Source organism: Dryas octopetala, chromosome 1 (genome assembly GCF_963921425.1).
Source record: "Dryas octopetala chromosome 1, drDryOcto1.1, whole genome shotgun sequence".
Taxonomy (NCBI): Eukaryota; Viridiplantae; Streptophyta; class Magnoliopsida; order Rosales; family Rosaceae; genus Dryas; species Dryas octopetala.
Genome location: NC_141366.1, coordinates 6,518,204 through 6,536,249, shown reverse-complemented (window position 1 = coordinate 6,536,249; position 18,046 = coordinate 6,518,204). Strand labels below are relative to the sequence as shown.

General features: G+C 34.3%; 1 protein-coding gene across 1 annotated transcript; it reads right to left on the bottom strand.

Annotated features, from left to right (window-relative positions):
* Window positions 1-53: 53 nt before the first annotated feature.
* LOC147297052 (ABC transporter B family member 9-like) lies at window positions 54-6,049 on the bottom strand. Its single transcript, XM_086229098.1, has 12 exons — window positions 5,807-6,049; window positions 4,932-4,986; window positions 4,574-4,749; window positions 4,129-4,350; window positions 3,769-4,007; window positions 3,109-3,634; window positions 2,716-2,989; window positions 1,962-2,631; window positions 1,656-1,884; window positions 1,298-1,564; window positions 950-1,213; window positions 54-877 (listed from the first exon to the last, which is right to left on the bottom strand). Exons 1-12 carry the CDS (start codon window positions 6,047-6,049, stop codon window positions 233-235), a joined length of 3,810 nt encoding a protein of 1,269 aa, XP_086085224.1. The 3' UTR covers window positions 54-232.
* Window positions 6,050-18,046: the final 11,997 nt, after the last annotated feature.

The window sequence follows — 18,046 nt, the reverse complement described above, 5'->3', positions numbered from 1 at the left end:
AGCAACGCGCGGGCAAAAATTCTAGTTAAAACTAAACTTAGAGCCTTGCACTGTCTAGTGGCATTCATTTATGTGCCACAAGATTGCGATACATACAAAAACGTACTCATGTCCAAACAAAACTTAAAACATCACAAGCTTAGAGTTTCTGTGAACACCACATCCACTGCATTATATGTTGCCATAACCTGCAATGTATACTATGCTAGTCAAGTACTAGTCTTAGTTTTCCTTATGTACTTGAGCTGTGAAGTGCCACCAAAGATGCATAAGCACCATCAGTGATCTTCATTAGGAAATCATGGCTTCCCTTCTCTGCAATCACACCATTCTTCACCACTGAAATTATGTCTGCCCCTCTGATTGTGGTAAGGCGGTGAGCAACAACAACGGTTGTTCTGTTCACCATAACTCTGTCCAAAGCATCTTGCACTATGCGCTCTGACTCTGCATCTAGTGCACTTGTAGCTTCATCAAGTAAAAGGATTTTAGGGTCCTTGAGTATTGCCCTGGCAATGGCGATTCGTTGCTTCTGCCCTCCCGATAACTGAACCCCTCGTTCGCCAACAGAGGTGTCATAGCCTTGAGGCAATGAGGATATGAAATTGTGTGCATTTGCTGCTTTGGTGGCGGCTATGATCTCTTCCTCAGAAACATCTCCTTGCTTGCCATAAGCAATGTTGGTACGAATGGATTCGTTGAAGAGGACTGGTTCTTGACCAACCAACCCAATCTGTTGCCTGAGCCAGCTTAGCTTGAACTTTTGGATTTCTACTCCATCTAATAGTACACGACCTGAATCAGGATCGTAGAATCTCTCTATGAGGCCTATAACTGTTGACTTCCCACTGCCACTCTCTCCAACCAAAGCAACAGTCTGCAGAAAGAATTGTAAGCTAAGTATGCATGTAACTCAAATGTGCAAGCAAAATAGACAGACCCAGAATACCTTTCCAGAGGGCATTTTCAAACAAATGTCTCGAAAGATCTGCACATCCGGGCGTGAGGGATATCTGAAGCTGACATGTTCTAGCTCAATTTCTCCAATTAAAAGCGATAGAGTTATGCCATCATCGTTGCTTGAATCAATCTTAGGCTTGCTGTCAAGAATTTGAAATATTGAAGCTGCTGAGTCCTTGGCTTTGTTGGAGTCAGGAGCCATACCAGTAGCTTGTGAAACCCCCATTGCTGAGATTGTTAAAGCAAAGAAAACCTGCAAATAGTGATTTGTTAGAATTGGAGCAAAAGCACTTGGGAATGAAGGTAAGACGAAGGGAACAAACAGCTAAAATATCACCTTGAACACTTGTTCAAATGTAGCATGCCCCTTTTTCACAAAAATAGCTCCAACGTAGAAGATTAATGCATTTGTGCAGTACATTATCAAGAACGAAAAGCCAAAACCTGCACCACTTGCTACTCCTGTCCGTACTCCTTGTTTCATGGGAGCCGCACACTTCTCCTCGTATGCATCCATTACCTTCTTTTCAGAACCAAATGATGCAACAGTTCGGATGCTACCAATTGCATCGTTTGCCACTTGACTGGCTTCTTCATACATAACCTGCAGATCATATTCAAAACATTGACAGTTTATTCAGCACACTTTGATTTGATTTTCTGATCGACTAAACAACTCTTGGACCAGGACTGACCTTGGCATCCGCACTGAAACCTTTAAGAAATCTTGCCTGGACTAAGCCTTGCAAAATCATAAATGGAGACACACCTAAAATTAGAAGTGCCAGTCTCCAGTTAGCTGTGAAACCTATAACTAACCCTGCTATGATCGTTGCTATATTCTGCGCAATCAAGGCTAAGGAGTCGCCAACAAGACCCTTCACGGTTGAAGCATCAGATGATAACCTTGCACCAATGGCACCACTGAAAGTACAAAAAATTTTACCACTTTAAATATTTGAAAATTTAGAGTTTAGAAAATTACAGCTTCTTTAACACACCTTGAATTTTCGGGATTATCAAACCAACTGATTTGCTGGTGCACAACCTTCTGGAATGTCATGGAGCGAATTCGCTCCACCAATTTCCCACCTGCAACTCCAAAGAAGAAATTCTGCACTGGAATCACCAACAGACCATAGCAACCCAAACCTACATACACTCCTGCCCACTTTCTGGAGTCTTTCCGTAGCTCATTATGCGGTTCATAGAACATTGTAATGGCTTTTGAGAGTAGTAAGCCGAAGACAGGGAAAAGTACACCATGCATTGCTGCAGCAATGGCTCCAAGCAGTAGAACTGGAACCTCAGGTTTGTTCAGGTAGGCCAGCCTTTTGATGGAAACTTGTTTACGCTTTTCGGGATCAATCTTAGGTCTTTCAAGATTCTCCACATCTCCCTCTTCAGTTTCTTGGATATTAATTGGAACAGGAATGTTGTTAAAGCCAATAGTGAATGACCGGCGGCTACCTGATGAACCTCTGCTTAAAGATCTCCCCATTGATAATCTCCGGCTCCTAGAGCTGAGCATGGTGCTATCTATATCTAAACCACTATCTATGTTATCAGGGTCAGAAGCTTGTGCGTCTTTTTCTACACTAGCTCCTTCTTGCAGGCGAATTAGTTGGCTGTAAGCTCCTTCTGGATCTTTGGTCAACTCCTCATGAGTTCCTATGAATCAATCCAATGACAATGTCATCTTGTGGAGCAATTTGTTGCAAATTTGAATATATAGTAGGTATGGTATGGTCTTACCTTTTTCCACAATTTTCCCTCTATGCACTACTGCTATACAATCAGCATTCCGAATGGTTGTCAGACGATGTGCAACAACTATGGTTGTCCTATTTGACATCAACTTCACCAGTGCGTCTTGAACAATGCGTTCCGACTCAGCATCCAGGGCGCTTGTTGCTTCATCCAGAAGAAGAATTTTCGGGTTCTTCAAAATGGCTCTTGCAATTGCAATTCTCTGCTTTTGTCCACCGGATAGTGATGTTCCATGCTCACCTACCATTGTGTCCAGCCCCTGTAAAGAAAACACAGGATTCTATATATGTTACAAACACCAGTCTCTAAATAACAAAAATATATGTCAAAGCAGACCAAGCAAAATGCTTCATCATGAACATGAATTAATGGGTTTACCTGGGGCAGCTTGTCAATGAACTTTGCTGCATTTGCAAGCTGGGTTGCTCTTCTAATTTCCTCATCACTTGCATTATCCTTCCCATATTTTATGTTCTCCCGTATACTTGTTGTGAAGAGATTGGGTTCCTGACTAACCAGCCCAATCTTCTGCCTTATCGATTTAAGCTGCAACTTCTTCAAATCCACACCATCTATAAGTACTTCACCAGCTTCTGGATCATAGAACCTTTCTACTAGGCCGATTACTGTTGACTTCCCACTCCCACTCTGCCCAACCAAAGCAGTGGTTGTGCCACTTGGAACATGCAATGAGAACCCAGCAAAGATCTGCACATCTGGCCTGGCAGGGTACCTGAAACTCACATCTTTGAGTTCGACCTCACCTTTAACATCTTCCAATACAATTCCACTAGTATCATAGGGGTCAATCTTTGGTGTTCTTTTGATGGTCTCAAGCATTTTGTATGCAGCAGCTCGCCCTGATGCAAATGCATTCAAAGATGGGGATGTCTGGCCCAGTGACCTAGTCCAATAAACCACAACCAAATGTGTTAGACTGAGAGTAATACTACTACTAATTACTACAACCAATCAAACTACCAAGATATATAAATCCCAAAATGTAAAATGTGCAGTGGTATATATGTATACACTTACATTCCACCAGTCATCATTGCAAATAAAACATTCATGACCCGGCCCCCATTGTATCCTTTTTCAATGATCATTTTGGATCCATACCATACGGCAAGTCCATAAGTGCCAAAGATAATGAGCATAAATACACCAAGTCCAACCCCTGTGACTAGCCCTTGCTGAACCATAGTATTGTAGGCAACTTTCAGCTTCACATTGTATTTTTCTATTGCTTGCTTCTCCCCAGTGAAAGATGCAACCTAGCTTGCAAAAACGTTTTCTTAATATTAATTAATTAAGATATAATGTATTAAGTATGTAATATATATGGTAAGTAAGTAAATTAATTAAGGAGAGATTTATATAATATCAAGGGCTTACTGTTCTAATGGCTCCAACTGTTTGTTCTACTATAGTGCCAGCTTCTGCATAAGCATGTTGTCCTCGCGTAGACATCTTCGAAACGATGTTTGCCATGATTCCACCAGCAATGACAATAGCAGGAATGCAGGCCAGCAATACAAGGGTGAGATGCCACCCTTTGATAAAAGCAACCACAAAACCCCCCAGAAAAGTTGAAAGGAGTTGTATGAACTTCCCCACCTGCCACAAATTATCAAAATGAACCGGTTTGACATGTTATGTTGTCAAACTGTCAATTTCAATCTGAACAAGTCGACATGTTATACTCTATTAATTATCAATCAGTTAATCTGAAACAATCTGTATATTGTGAGAGACTGAATATGAAATATTGATGAATAAAATAGACATGCAAATGATGACTAGCTTAATGATCACATTGACACGTTGCAATGATAATTACCTTTTCACCCATGGCATCTTGAATGAGAATGGTGTCCCCAGACATCCTCCCAATGATCTCACCAGTGGAGGTTTCAGTGTCAAAGAAGGCAATATCCTGTCTTAGTATTGTCTTCAAGTACAGACCTCGAATGCGAGTGGCCTGTCTTTCCCCAGTCACCATCCAACATGCCACCTCTGCAATTAATATATATATATATATGGAAGCCACAGAGTCATTAACCATTAATTAAGCAATTTACTGCTATCTGTATCAACCCATTTTCAGACTAACTAAAAATAAAATCATCCAATAATTAATAATTAATAATACATAAATTAAAAAATTAATATAGTTTTTTAATATTCTTGACACTTACGCAGAAATGAAGCCATGCCGGTACCAATGGCCAAGTACACAAACTTGAGAGACACCTGAAACAACGGTTCCAAACAGAGGAAGTCAAATTAAAAATTAATTATACAGTTACTATGGTAATGAGCTCACAAATGGTTTTCATGCATAGGGTATTTCAGGCTTTAAAGCTGGATTGGACTTTAGGACTTTAGACAGCTTAAATGACGATATTAGACAACCTCTTCAATAAAGAAAAAGAAATAAATAAGGAAATCAATGGCTACGGTTGTTTCATTTGACACGTATTTGGAAATCAAAAGCTTCCTTTAACAGATGGCAGCACAATTAATGAAATTAGGTAAATTCCAAACTTCCATGTGTTCAAACTTCAAACTTAGGAAGATAGCAAGATTGGGTTCTCCTAGAAGTCTAGAACAATAAATTAACACTTCAATAAATGCTCCGTTCTGTAACTGCGAAATAAATATTTTTTAGGGTTTATGATGTGAACATGATCAACCATTTCTTCTTTCAAAAAAAAAGAAAAAAAAAAGAGTATCAACCATTATTGCACAATCAGATATCAGATATCATTTCAACTAATCAGTACTTTAGACAAACTCTTCCAGGGATTGTAATCCTAATTTCGAACTCTCCTCCCCCAATATTGTATTGATAGAAAAAAAATAAAATAAAATAAAATCCCATCAAAATCAATCAATTATTAAGAATTAAAATCTCAAGATATCTTCCTCCATAACAAAAACATGTATAACCAATTAACCATACAAAGAAACCCCATCAACAACCCAAAAAAAAAAAAAAAGAATTAATATTACACGAGTCGAGTATATACAAAAATGGGGGTGCATGTATCATGTGATTGATCCTGTATACCTTAGAAACGATGTGAAGGATGTTGTGGGGAGCCGTGGAGCCGAAGGCGTTGATGAGGCCACCAAAGATGATGGTCATGAGCGGCTGAGAAATCCCATTTCCGACGGCGCATATGCTCCCCACCACCATCAACGCCACGTCCAACCGATCGGCGAACGCGAACATCTTGAAAAATGGAACCTTCTGCTTCTCACTACTCTGACTGATATCATCTCCTTTCGATGAATTGCCATCGTCTCTCATGGTGTCTGCCTCTCTGGGATTAATTTTATATTTTTGTTTTTCTTTGATGTGATCGATCGATCGATCTCTCTGGCTATAACATACTCAGAATGCTAAATTCTTTTTGCTTCAATTTAAATAGCAAATTAAGGATATGAGAGGAAAGCAGTGGTAGTAGTGCTACGTGGTTTGTGGAGAGGAACAAAGGAACAATAGGAAATTACGGGGCTGTGGAGCTTTATGACTTATGGCCTTAAGAGGAAGGAGGTGTACATGCAAAACTAGATTAGGTAAGGTATGTTGGTAGCCTTTCTAAGAGTCGGTGGTGGTGAATCACAATATGCTCACATTGTATATATACACACATAGGAAAAAGCAAAAAAAAAAAAAAAAAAGCTTCTCCTTTTTCTAGAAGCGTGGGCCCCACGTTTCAATACAATACAATCTATGAATCAGAGAAATCATCTTGAAATCATCTTATAAGCATGAGAAGTCTGATATATCAACCCTATTTTGGATTCTAAAGTACTTATTAATACCTCACGTTTCTCGCACTTTTAACAGAATTAATAAATTCTTTTAATAATTATGTTTATAGTGTCTTCAACAAGCATTAAAATGATGTGATATAAAGCTTTTGGGTTAATTCAAGTGACGAGGATAAATGAGATAAGAGTTAATATTAAATTAAATTCAGAATTTGATTCTCTCAAATAGTCAAATGTAACAAAAAAACATAATCGTAATATTTTAATTTACTAGACCATTAACATATATTATATATATATATATATATATTGCTACGACTCCAACAACCTGTATGTGTATCAGAGTCCCAAGATATATCAACGACATGCTGTGTTTAATTATCTTTTCCTGGTATTTATTTAATTAATTACTCTTCATATTTTTGTATGTTTTCAATTTTATATATTTCTTTAGTTTCTCTCTCTTAATTTGGAAAAATTATGGACTATAGTCTATAACCAATATACTGTCATGTGGTATAATCAATTTAACGTGTAATGGTATTAGATAATGTGTTTATATTAATAAGGTATAATATTAATAACACCCACTCATATTTTTTCTTTAATTTGCGGTTATGTATAGTGTATACCCTATGCTTTTTGCAAGAGATTGGATCATATGTTTGACTTTTCTTTTACTGTGCATTCAATAGGGAGGATTGCCAGTGATGAACTGTTCAGATTCCGATTGATACGTACAATGAGCTTCAAATTACTGGGATACAGATAATTAAGCTAGTCAGCAAAACAAATCCCAACAATAATGTTGTGACTGATTCAAATTGATCACTGGATGGATGATTCCTGTTAATATCTTACTTATTAAATTAAACGAGTTTCATAATATTTGGTTAATTAATAAATTTAGCCGCACTCAATCTCAATTAAAATTTAATAATTTTAGAGTCCATTTCACATATTTAATGTTAAATCAATCTACCTAATGTTAAAAAACACTCAATTAAATCGACAAAACAAACAAAAAAACGCTAAGTGCACATAAAGCATGCATAGTTTTTGTCAAACAATAGCCACATTGTAAAACATGAAAAACCAGAAAAAAAAAAAAAAAAAAACAAAAAAACAACAACAACAACAACGAGCCTGTGCGTCGTGCCCAACACGTGCTTTCATTAATGTGGACTAGCCTATCATCAATTTTTAAGGGTAGGATGGGTTATCATTGTATTTTTCATTTTTGGCCTTTAACCAATTGAACATATCCTAATCCTAACCAATAGAATTATCTACATTTACTAGACTAACCCAAAAGACTTAATTTAATAATCTAATTGATTACGTGAAATGTTCTTTTTTGTAAATTTATTTATTTTGTCGTCTGGAATTTTGTTAATTTATGTTTAACTACTAAAATACTGTACAAATACTATGTTATTGACTAAAATATCGGTGACATTAAACTTTTGGAGTTAACCTAAATAGTGAAGGTGGGTGTGATAATAGATTAGGATTATGATAAATTCACTCTTCAATTCTTTCTAATATAAAATTTTAAAAATATAAATAGTGGCACTGGTCCATATATATTCCCATAAGTAGAGGGTATATCCCAATTATTCACGTACTACAACAATAGCTAGCACTGGTCCTTTTCATGGGTGCAACCAACTTGAAAGCGAAATTTATATTAATCAGTTTGTTTGATTTATTTATTTGTTTTTTTATGAATTTTATTTAAATAATTTAATTATTCGATTAAACAAGAAATTTTAAATTTGGATCCAAAAATAATGTGTCATTACAATTTACACATATCAATATTTTATTTATTATGAAATAAATAATGTTGAAGATGAATGTATGAATAAATGACATATTGAGATATCATTAGATTAAATTTAGAATATAAATTTAAAATTTCTAACACACTCTTTATTCAAATATTTCAAGTTTTTTACCTTGCTATCAATTCGCATTGCATGTACCACACGATACGTGCTCCATACCAATGTAATCATGTCGCTGTAAAACAGAATTGAGAATTTGAGATCCATAAAGGTATTAAATATATTAATCATAGGACAATTCTATCACCTAATTGTGCAGTACTCGAAAACTTACACTCTACTAATAATATTAGCTAGAGTCATTAATTTCTTCAGAGTTTATCCTAACTTTAATATTGTCACATTATTCGATAACCAACTAAACAAATTTTGTGATCCGGGGGAAAAAAGAGAATTATTGGAAAAGCTTAAAAATTTATAGTCTATTTCAATATTTACCAAGAATCCTACTTAATCTCTAATATATCTATTGTTAAAAAATAATAATAAGGTAATATTTGTAACCTCTAGGTTACTTAGCTTATTTAGTTTTGTTTTGGTTCGTTTTTTTTTTTTTTAAATCATCTTCTCTCAAATTCTTTTAGTTTCTTTAGTATATAAAACTTATATTTGTCAAAAGTGTAGTAAAAATATGTCTGCAGTTTTCTAACGCAATTTCACTTTGGCTTTTGCTGAAGCTATTTCGGGTGAGTTGAGCTTGTGTTTGTTTTAGTTTTTAATTTTGGGTTGGTTAGACTTGTGTTAGTTTCAGTTTTTATTTTAAGTGAGTTGGGCTTATGTTAATTTCAGTTTTTATTTTGGATGGGTTGGACTTGTGTTAGAGTTGCCCTCTTAAAATGTTATATGCAAGTTAAATTTATATTTTACAGTGGTTTTGAATAAGTTTTTAGCTTGTCAGTATCTTGAAATTAACACACTCTAATAAATAATTCTTTAATCTTGATTTCTCGTATGTTCCAAACATTTAAATGGAGATATCAAAACTATTCCATTTTGAATAGTCAGGGTTAAGGCACACGAACAAGACTTATGTTAAACACAATGGAACTATTTCCTATTAATGTCCATATTTTATTTCCATGCTTTTTTTATTTCAACATTTTATAATTTTTCTAAACATGGTTATGTCAGCCTAAGAGGAGGGGAATTTTTATTAAAAAAAATGAATCAACAACAACACAAAGGATATTATAAATTTATGGGTGTGTTTGTTGAGCATATTTGTGGGTGCAATTAGAAATATAGAATTAACTATATGTATATGGTACTCTCATGCATCCATATGCTAGCTAACTGAATTTAATTAGTACACCAATTTAATATAAATTTCATAATTTGTGTAAATAGTGTTTTTTTTTGGTAACCAAGGGTATTCTCGGTCAGCTTTTGTGTACTAGACTAATCTTTTGAGCCGGTCAAAGGCAGCCAATTCACGCCTGATCTAGGGGATTCACAAAAAATTTTACCTTCCTTGTTGCCTGGCTCCAAGAGTTAAACTCAGGTGTCTAGGTTTACAGCTACTCAACATTATTAAATAACAAGTTTAAGGAAAATACAGAGGCAATGGTCTTAAAAAATGAAAATAACCCATATATTATTTCTTTTTGTTTTTATTGAGGATATACATTTTAGGTTATAGTCCCTTATAAATGCGAGTGCTATATTCCTAGCCAAGATTATTAGGACAATTTGCTTATGATAGGTATATATATAGTAGCTTCGTTAAGTCATCAAAAGTTCAAAACTTTCGACAGTGGGGTGCCAAAGTTGATATATAGAAGAATCAATTTTGTTCAACCTAGCTAGGGGTCGGCAATGGGCCGGGCCGGGCTCGGGCTTGAATGATAGAAGCCCAATAGGGCTTTCGGGCCGGGCCGGGCTGGGCTTGGGCTTTAATACACAAGCCCAAGGCCCGCCCATCGGGCTTTGGCTTGCGGGCTTGGAGGGCCGGGCCGGGCTAGGCCCAAACGGGCGGCCCAAATAGGCCCAAAGCCTGTTTAGACACATATATATGTTAAAAAAAAATATAGGATTTTGGCTATGTTGTGATTTGAACATGAGACCTCACATAACAAACTTCAACTCTCAACCAACTGAGCTGACCAGTTTATTTGTTAAGTTTGTGAATCATAACATATTTAATAGCTTTTTCGTTTGTTTACTTCAATAAATTATTAATATGCTTATTAAGTTATTCTATAATACTATTATGTTAGTAATAGTGTAATACCATAAATAATAAAATTTTAAAATTATATACAACATTACAACTATAATAAAACATAAATGTACATATGTTTTATTATATATTTTATTACATATTTTTATAAACAAACGATGCAATTGTGTTGTCAACGATCCGAACCGTTCAAATTTTAATTCCTCACTCAAAGATAATTCGTGCAAAAAATTAGCTTAATCGGAGATGTAAAAGTGACATAATGATGGTCGAATTAATGAACGATCGTGGTTTTTCTAATGATGATCGAATGGGTAGATGAATGTCGATTTAGCCGATTTTTTGTACGGATGATCTTTGACTATGAACATAGAAAATGAACGGGTCAAATTGTTGAAATCACGTTGTGGTCTTCATAATTATGGAAACAACAAGGTTTCAACGGGAAAGTTATTAGAATTATACTCTTCAAGTGTATTTATATGTAGAAGTTCACATATCGATCGTGTTTTCAACGATCCGAATCGTTCAAGTTTTAGTTCCCCACTCAAAGAGAATTCTTGCAAAAAATTAGCTTAATCAGAGATGTAAAAGTGACATAACGGTGGTCGAATTAATGAACGATTGTGGTTTTTCTAATGATAATCGAATGGGTAGATGAATTCCGATATAGCCAATTTTTTGTAAGGATGATCTTTGACTATTAACATAAAAAATGAACGGCTAAGATTGTTAAAATCACGTTGTGGTCTTCACAATTATGGAAACGACAATGTTTCAACCGGAAAGTTATTAGAATTATATTCTTCAACTCTTCAAGTGTATTTATATGTAGAAGCTCACCTCTCGATCGTGTTTCCAAGTTTTCAATGATCCGAACCGTTCATTTTTTAGTTTTTCACTCAAAGATCATCCCTGCAAAAAATTAGTTCAATTGGAAATGTAGAAATTAGATAATGGTGGTCCAACTTATGAACGATCGTGATTTTTCTAATGATAATCGAATGGGTAGATGAGTTCTGATTTTGCTGATTTTTTGTAAGGATGATCTTTGACTATGAATATAGAAAATGAACGGCTCAGATTGTTGAAATCACGTTGTGGTCTTCACAATTATGAAAACAATAAGGTTTCAACGAGAAAGTTATTAGAATTATACTCTTCAACTCTTCAAGTGTATTTATATGTAAAAGTGACGTAACGATGGTCGAATTAATGAATGATCATGGTTTTTTTAATGATAATCGAATGGGTAAATGAATTCCGATTTGGCCGATTTTTTGTAAGGATAATCTTTGACTATCAACATATAAAATGAACGGTTCAAATTATTAAATTAATGAACAATCATGGTTTAATAACTTTAATTATAGTTGTATTATAAAAGTTGTATATATACATATACATTTATGTTTTATTATAGTTGTAAATTTGTAATGTTGTATATAATTTTCAAAGTTTATTATTTATGGTATTACATAGTATAGTTTACACTTTACACTATTACTATTTACTAATATTATAGAATTATATAATAACTTAATAAGCATATTAATAATTTATTAGAGTAAACAAACGAAAAACCTATTAAATATGTTATGATTCACAAATTAGACAAATAAACTAGTCAGCTCAGTTGGTTGAGAGTTGAAATTTGTTCTATGAGATCTCAAGTTCAATTCATAACATAGCCAAAATCTTATATTTTTTTTTATTGAAGATATTAAACGGGCTTTGGGCTTCGGGCCGGGCTTTGGGCGGGCCGTGGGCTTCAAGGGGATGGCCCAAGCCCAACCCAAGAAATTTTCGGGCCGGGCCGGGCCGGCCCAAATGTCGGGCCAAATCGGGCTTCGGGCCCAATGGGCCGGGCGGGCTTCGGGTGGGCTTCGGGCCTTGGGCTATTTGGTGAGCCCTAAACCTAGCTACCACCACAGGTTGTAGGGTTTAATGGAATAATTGTTTGTTTTTATCAAAATAAAAAATTTGTTCAACCTCTATAGTTATCTATCTACATTACAACAAAAATACACATTAAAATGAAGAGAGAAATATTATTTTAGTATATAATAAAGGATACTTTAATTAGAGAGCAAAAAAATATAATTTTCTTAATTACAAGATCAACCGGTTGGAAACTTAAGCAGTTAAGCTTTAGGACAAAAATTAGCTCAAAATACAGATTTTGCATCTGCTGAGCACTTGACAATATTTTATTACATTCATCCTTTAACTTAAATTTATTTTTGGTGCATCCCTTCTACAATTTAGTTTGAATATATTTTCTTAAGCAGGCTCGATCAGGTGCGGACGTCTTCACCGCACCTGAATAAAATTCTTTTATTAGATCCATGAGGTTTGAGAATTGGTTTAGTTTTGTTCACTAAGCCCAATATAACTTTTGTTTTTGTTCAGAAGCCCAATATAGCCTAGTGTCATAACTTTTTTCTATGGGATAGCATGAGGCCTTTTGAACGTGGCAGGCCCTAATAAAACTTTAATATTGTACCTTTGTATTAACTTTATTTAATACGTGCAGATAAAAATACAACTTCATTAACACGTGCGTTTTCTTTGCTGAGCATTATTGACACGAGTCACCTACTCACGTGTGCCGTACATGAGCTACGGAAGATATTAGATTTGTTGAAATGAAAATTTTACATTAAAATAAGATTGCTGCCAAATTTTTTAATATCTTTAATTATTAAGATTCACTAGGAGACTTAGGAGTTGAAGTTTTATATCAATCTATGTGAATTAGTTATTTTCTTATTAAACAATATTTAAAAAAAAAAAAAAACGGAAGCCCAGTCTAAAAAACTATTAAATCCCCTAAAATTGTAGAGATTGAAAAGATCAAGGTGATTTTTTTTTTTTTAAAGGATCAAGACAAGGTCAATTTGTGTGTTGATATACATGTCAACATTTCCGATTGATGTTTTAACATACATCTCGACTCAATCTCGACTACAACACAATCTAAAAATGCCCGAAACAAATTAATTGTCTAATTTTATTTTTAGAAAGTGGCAAGTTATTTAATGATCCTACATAAATAGATTATTTTTTAGAAAATAACTAAAACAAGTGAAAGTTCAGATTATTTGAAAAAATTATCCTTGATCTATGTAGAGGAATCTGCATATTTATATATTTATATAATTACTTTTGTCTTTGGTAGAAAAAAACAAATTTAACAAGACATAACATCAAGAGTGTGAGCATTCACTCATACATGGACGCACAATCCTTTTTTATTTGTTGTTTAGCGGTTGTTCTTGGTTGAATGTAAGAATTTGTTGTGATATTTGAGCAAATAAATACTTTTTTCTTTATCCTAGAAAAAAACAAATTGAATGAGATAATTGGATCACATCTACTGTGCTACCATCCACTCATACATTGATGCACAATCCTTTTTTATATGTTGTTTTAGCAGTCGTTTTTGGTTTAATGTAAGAATATATTGTGAGATTTGAACAAATAGTATTTCGATTATTGTGGTTTGATTATTTCACTAAAAGGAATTTGTTTTCAACAAAAATTGTTTTTTACATCCGTGGTTTAATAAACAATACTTTTCTTTTAGGGAGAGTAGAATTCTTTTTATTTTTTATTTTTTGCTAGTGATAGTAGATAATTAGAAATAAATTTGGATAAAAGGGAAAAAAGAAGAAGAAGAAAAAAATTAGAAATAATCTTACTCAAATTAAAAACGAACATATTATGAAAGTCCTCGGTCCGAGTGTAACAAAAGGGCGGGGTTGGTTCTCACACTTCATTTTCAAAACCAAACAAAATTCCTCGGATTCGCGAATTTAAAGTACACACAATATCAAAGCAAAGCAAAGCAAAACAAGGCAAACCGGCAAACCCCCAACTCTCTTTCTTCTCTGTCTGCCTCTGGAATCGTGCATTGGAAGCCCATCCTCAGCTTCTCTCTCTCTAAACCCACAAAAAAGGCACCTTTATTATACAAACCAAAACCAAAGCTCTCACATAATCACATTTCCCCTCTTTCTCTTCGTTCTACAAGGGACTAGGGTTTAACCATGTTTTCTGCAACTCAGCCCCAAGCACACCTCGGCCATAGCCTTCAGGCCCTTGACCATATTTTAGAGCAGTCCTCTGAGACGTGCTTTGTTCAAAAACGGTAACTTTCTCTCATTTCCCCTGTTTTTTTGTTAGGCTTTTCAAGGTGATATAGTATTAAATGTCTGTTTATTATATCTATTAAAATGGGTTGTGATGCTTTTTCAATTTAAGTTCAGTGATCAGATTTCATTTAACATACATTGTGGGTTTCTTTAATGTAGAGGGAGAGAGAGAAATTGTGTTTGAATTTTTCCATGTTCAAATTTTACTTTTTGTGTTCCTAGCTTCATTTGAATTTGACAATGCTGATTTGCACTTTCCCTCTACTTGGGTATTCACTCTAGCTTCTTTTTTTTCCTTCTAAATTTTGGATTTGTAGGTATTTGAGAGAAAAAGGCCATATGGGCTTCTTTTACTTATTTTCTTTGTACTGTATTCCCACTTCCTAGTACATTGATGGTTTTTGCTATTATTCAATTGGATCAACATGATGTTATGAATTCTACAAGTTTTCTTGTATGTATACTATTGAATGTTAGAAACCTGGTGAGAAATTTTGATTTGAACATTAAGGTAAATTAATTCAGTTTTTAAAGTTCAGGGACAAAGGCCGATCGATGTCTATGTTGTTTTTGACTGTTTTAGCATTTGATTTCAAGTTCCAAAAGTTTTCAGAGTGAGCTTAGGGATAAATTTAGCCTTTCAATACTAGATCTGTAGGCATATGTCTACATAGAAGCATATTTATCCGTACATTTGTGATATGAAAGCCCATGCATCTGTACCTTATTGTTGGAGTGGGCAGTGGGCTTAAGGGGTATGAAAGCTCATGCTTCTGTACCTATAGATGCAAACATATGCTATGACTGAGGGGGGAAAGTATTACAAGAAAGGAGGAAAAGATGATTCAAGCGATAGCATAATAGTTGGGAAATATTTTCCACCTTTAGTTGCATTGCAAATGAAACTGTCTGTCAGATTTAAGTTTTGGGTTTTTAATTTTTTATAAGTCAAGTTTTTTTCTGAATTTCCCAAGTGGCTGGTTATTTGGGATTAATAGAGTGGATTTGATGTTTTTAACTAATTTGGTTTTGTTTTTGTAGTTTACCTTGGTTTATTCTTAGGTCAAAGTGATAATCTGGCTACTGTGCCAAAATTACTTGAAGTGCACTACTCACTAGTGGCCTAGCCTATGTAGCACATATAAATGATGTACTATTGACATATTTTGTAGCTGGTGCTGAGATAACTGAAAACCTCTTGTTATGGTTTGAAGACCAAGAAACCTTATTTCCTTGAGACATTTTGGATATGAGAATTTGGAAAATCATAGAGATAGACTACTCTCAGGTTATTTTTTATAGAATATTGGCGTCTTCTTAGATAAGCTATCCTTCTTTTTTTGACCAATAGATAAGCTATGCTTTTCATAACTGCTAAAGAAGGAAGTTTTTATTTTTTACCTAGAACCTTAAGTTGGAACTGGTGAAGTTATGATGGTGTGCATGTTTCAGCTGTTTTTTTCCCTCAAATGATCCCCATTTTTTTTTTTCACCATTAGTCATAACTATTGATGCATCTTCACTTTTGGACAGTTTATATCTGGGTTTTCCTTACACTTATTCAATTTGATCAGTTATAGGTTCAGAGACAGTAATTCTTGCTCTAAGGAATATGCTCCCTTCCAACATTGTACATGAAAGATTATCTGCTTAAGGTACTGTTGGGTTTATGTATTGAAATACATAAGGTTTGGAGTAGGGAATGAAGCCATCGGTCCGTCGTGTAGCATAGTGACAAATGTAATATTTACCATTTTGATATTTTTTATTGGACAATTGATGCAGTGATGCAACTTCAGTTTTTGTTGTCTTGTTTTTTGCTCCCCCTCCTCTCCCAATTTTCTTAGTTTAGGTTGGACTTTAAAGACTTTTGAAAGGTTTGTCAGTTTTATATATTTCTTGCATCTCTTGATAGCATTGCCTACAGTATTCTTTTCATGATACTATAAACAACTTATTGTAGTCACAGATGGTCAAAACTTTTTATATGCATGTCATAGTAATCTTATTGCAAGACAAGCTTTGTAACATGTATTTCCTTGTGGGGCACCTGCTGAGTTTTCACATCCGTTAGTAGGACTCAAGTTCTCAAGTGTTTCTCATCATTTGAACCTCTATCCATCAAACCATGCAGAAAAACCAGAAACATTACATATGCAATGGTTTTATGTTGAGGCCATGCTTGAGAAACAAAGTATTGTTATTAGTTTCCTTCTCTCTTATATTGTAATCTTGAAAATTCACAGGCTCGTCACCTGTGAATTTAATTTGAGGGAGAGTAATGCTTAAGGAACAACATTTTGATTAAAAAAAAAACAACATAATGTGGCAGTATGTAGTAACAAATAATTAATGCAGCAAATGGGCCTCACTTGCTAATAATATGACTTTTCTACATTATCCAAATCAATCAGGAGTTAGGACCATGCCAACCACTCATTGACTGTTGAGGCAGATAAAGTATCATTTTTATAATTTTGGGCCAAGAAACATGATGCAATTCCTTCCCATCAGCTTCATATGGTCTTTGTCCTCACTTGCGAGGCCGGCTTGACTATTGGCAGATTTAATGGTCTTTAATCGCTCGCCTAATATTGTCACTCAATTAAGCATCAAAGCTATAGCTATGTGGAGAAATCTTTTGGTGCTGGATAAATTTTGTCGAATAATTCGTCTTACTCTGTTGTATTAAGTGGGATTTGAAAAGACTTGGGATGCTATGATTCAAGGATCTTTCCCACATTCAATGCACCCCTACTTTTGGTTTTAAACTTTTAGTCTAAAATTCTAAATTTACTCCTAGTGTGTTGCTCTATACGATAACTTTGTTGCACACATGAAGAATCTCTATTTGTTGTGCATGCTTGAATGTTGTTGATATCCAAATTTCTTTTGCTGAGTGAATCACTTAGACCCTTTTGGTATCCTACTTAAATTATTTTTTCAAAAATTAAGATTTTTTTTAAATGTGAGTTTTCAAAATTAATATTTTAAATTTGAAAACTTATTTGGTATAAAATTTGAAAAAATAAAATTTTAAATTTTAAAAAAGATGACAAATAAGAAAGAAAGAAGTGTAAAAAAAATAAAAAAATGAGAAAAACGATGTTTTATCATTTAAAAAAAAAAAAAGCTTGTTTTTGAATTTTTTTCTAAAAACTATTTTTGAAATGGTCAATCAAACACACTCTTTTGACTAAAACTTATTTTTTTGTTTTTGAAAAAAAAATAATTTTTAAATAGAATACAAAAGGCCCTTACTTGCACATATATCATAAATCCTTGCTTCCAAAGATTTTAGAGACAACTGAACCAGCATATATTGCAAATTCCAAATACCTACA